The 3,299-nt window shown below is 56.1% G+C and overlaps 1 protein-coding gene across 1 annotated transcript; it reads right to left on the bottom strand.

Annotated features, from left to right (window-relative positions):
- Positions 1-1,696: 1,696 nt before the first annotated feature.
- N0V96_007972 (uncharacterized protein) lies at positions 1,697-3,299 on the bottom strand (the record flags this gene model as incomplete). Its single annotated transcript, XM_053194361.2, has 2 exons — positions 1,697-2,747; positions 3,292-3,299. 2 exons carry the CDS (start codon positions 3,297-3,299, stop codon positions 1,697-1,699), a joined length of 1,059 nt encoding a protein of 352 aa, XP_053048211.2.

Genomic DNA, 3,299 nt, shown 5'->3' with positions numbered 1-3,299 from the left:
GCCCCTCACTACGCCATTTGGAAAATGTCTGTTGATCAGCCGTTGAAGGTTCGACGTGGCTTCTGGCAGGCAGGGATAGCCTCGTTTCGCCCTCGTAAACTCTGAGGCTGACTGACCGCCATAGATCGCCCGCCAGCCGATTTATACACTATTCGACCTTGCCAAGTGGGACTTGGTAGCCGCCAACTAGACCAGCACCAGCCTTGCCAGCCAACTTTTTTTTCTGGAAGTTTTGTTTTTCCTTCATCGGACTTCTTTGCAACCGCTGGGCACTTACACGGACAGAACTTACACAGGCTTCACCCCAGCCACCACTGCCAAACAATCACGCTATCGGTGGTTCGCGATGCGATTTCCTAGGCGTTTCCTCGATCTGCACCTACCGTGACATCCTGCTTATTGACATGCGCTAGCCGTTGGCTCAGTCCACAGTCCACGTATCCCGCCCCAAAGACCTCTCGACTGCTTCCAGCTTCCGAATTCCCACAAATGCCATCCATCTTCTGGACCCGGAACCATGGACATCAAGGAAAATGCCCGCTGCGGCGGTTGGGTCGGAGTCGACTCCGCGAGGTTGGGGCGTCGAGACGCCGTGTGTACACACTACTTTCTCATCTTCCGATGCACGCCATATAGGACAAGGACAAGGCGAGACACACTCGGTTGCCAAACATAGCAATGGGTCGTCCTAATATGTCCGATCATCAGGGACACCAGAGAGGGCCGATCAGGGGCACTATGCCGATCTGTGCCTATGGCCTTCTACCCCTCCCGTTCTGTACGTGGTGAATATTAGAGAGCTTTTTTTTCTTCTTCGAGTGAAGCGGCGCTCTGAGACACATGGAGGGGTAACGGTAAGGCTGTAAGGGGCGGTCTGGTGAAGATGTTGACTTGGCCCCTCGGGATGCACGTACGCCTCGCTGGAATCAAGGCAGTTGCGTTTCTTGCCATGCCAGGCCCACGCTTTGTGCTGGATCGAGATGCGTTTTGCGGGTTCCGAGAGGGGAGCTCTGTAGGGCAGCTTAGATTCCGTCGGTCTGGGCCCAGTTGAAGCAAGCAGCATGACTGTGTGGGATCGACGATATTATCGACGATTTCTTACTCCTGCGCCACGAAGAGGATGCTGTGGATGGGTACGTTTGGCGGGGGTTCGCCAGCAATATGCGCCAAAAGCGCGTCTCTGAGTTCAGCGTGATTTGAAGAGATTTTGAGACGCGAGGTCGGTGACATTTACGCTATGAGTTGGCTTTGGAGGAGAACACTGGCATCGGGTAGCCTTGAGGTCTGCCGTCTCGGGGCAGGCTGGTCCTCCTCTTCGGTTCTGGCCGGGTCTTCTGAGTGATACACCGCGTCTGCGCTGAGGGCATAACATGGCGAGTAAGGTTCGTGTGATGTGTAAATCGTCTCATTATATGTCGTGGGTGCAAGGTACTCTGGATGTCAGAGGTGAGTTACTGCGCGACACTGGTCCAGTATCTGCTGTGAATGTTTGGGATATCAGTTTTGTCTAGTTTTCTCTTGGCTATCTTGTTCATGGAGACACTTCTTTCCAACGTTTTGAACATTTTTCTCTGCTAGAATATCGTCTACATTGGGTTTCAATCATGATACAGTATTGTACAACCTCGTTCCAGGATAGGAGAGCAGCTAACCCTTCCTACCAGGACAAATTCTCCCCTCATCCACAACCCATTGTTCACGCCCCAACCTTGACAAGACGATCAATAGCCCGTCCATCATCCAGCGCCCAGCCCGTAGAGATATCCAGCTTGAGCTTCTCCCCGCCCGCCTCCATCCTCATAAACCCTTCCTTGGTGATGGCCCTTCGGACGCCGTACCACGCCGCCTTGAACCCTTTACTCGCGTGCCGGAACGGCGTCGTCATGAGGTGTCCCTTGTCGTACTCCCAGTCGGCTCTCGCCTGCACCTGCCTCTGCCGCGCGGCGGCCCTCTCCATGGCAGGCGTAGGTGTCACGAGGGGCGAGTAGATGCGGCACGGGATGGTGACCTGCTCCGGCGCGACGAGTAGTTTTTTAGGGGTTCCCGGGAGGATGCGCTCGCATGTGATTTCGAGTACGACGGGCGTTGCTTTTGCGCTGGTCACGCCGAGGGGAAGAACTTCAGCAGATGCCTTGCCGCCCGCGGACTTTAGGAGAGAGGCTGTCGGCACGGCGCGGATGATCTTGATAATGTTGCGGGCGTTGAAGAGGAAGTAGGAGCCGAAGCCGGCGGTGGCGACGCAGATGAAGGCGAAGGCGTGCGGGACCCAGGCGGCGAGGTCGGGCGGGGGGTCGAGGAGGGTGAAGTAGTAGTTTATGCCGGCGTAGCAGTAGAACATTGTAGCGGCGGACCAGGCTGATACCTTCATCCAGAGGTGGGAGGCGGCTTCGTAGAGGACTGTTGGTTGCGGGCGCTGGGCGAGGGTTGTTGCGAGGGCGTAGGCTGAGCCTGCGGTGGCGCCGGCGCCGGTGGTGCCTGGTGATGATGATGCTGTCGCGGGGTTCGTTGTCGTCTTGGGGGATGTTGATGGGAGGGGAGACTTCGAAGGAGGAGGTTTGGAGACGGCGCTACGGGTGAGGTTACTTGGGATCGTTGTCGTGCGCGAGGGTTTTGCGGCGTATCGGAGAGGGTTCAGGGAGCTGAAGAGTCGGCGGGGAGGAGGGGTTGTATCGTTGCCGTCGTCGTTGCGCAGAGGGGGCCGGGTCGGGAGGCGAGGAGAAGGCAGAGGCTCATGCCTCTCGAGGAGGCTGCCATGGTTGCGGATTGCTAATGCTGGTGATAGATGACCGAAGAAATGAAGCCAATAATACAGAAAAAGAGGAATAAATGGCCGTAGAGATTTGCGCCGAGGTGGCCGTGGCTCAATTGGTCCCGGCAGGAATCCGTCAAACAGTCGGGATATCGTACGTGGAAATTGAAGCTATCCAGAAAAGTTTCTGTGGAGCATCAGACGTCTTGACGACAGGGGTGGGAAATGTCTCCACTATCAAAATGCGACGTCCAATCTGCAGCAGGGGACCCTTTTTTCTTTTTTTTGTCCTTGCCCGCCCGTGCTGTAAGGTGAGGTGCAGTCGGAGAGCGGCGCAACGATAAGGCGCCACAGATGTTTAAAACCGCTCAAAAAAAGCGAGTACGTACTTTTTGGTTGTCATCCGATATAACGGGCGAGGAAGGGGCCAATGAGACCAACAAATTGGCGGCATTTCCTTGGTCCGTGCTTGCTCAGCGTCCCCGTCCGCCGCCAAAATTCGGCGATAAGCCACACCAGGCCCAGCCCGGTTCCACCCCAACAGGTCCAT

Source organism: Colletotrichum fioriniae (assembly GCF_027942845.1).
Source record: "Colletotrichum fioriniae strain IMI 355084 chromosome Unknown scaffold_9, whole genome shotgun sequence".
NCBI classification, from domain to species: Eukaryota; Fungi; Ascomycota; class Sordariomycetes; order Glomerellales; family Glomerellaceae; genus Colletotrichum; species Colletotrichum fioriniae.
This window is presented reverse-complemented; position numbering and strand designations above follow the sequence as displayed.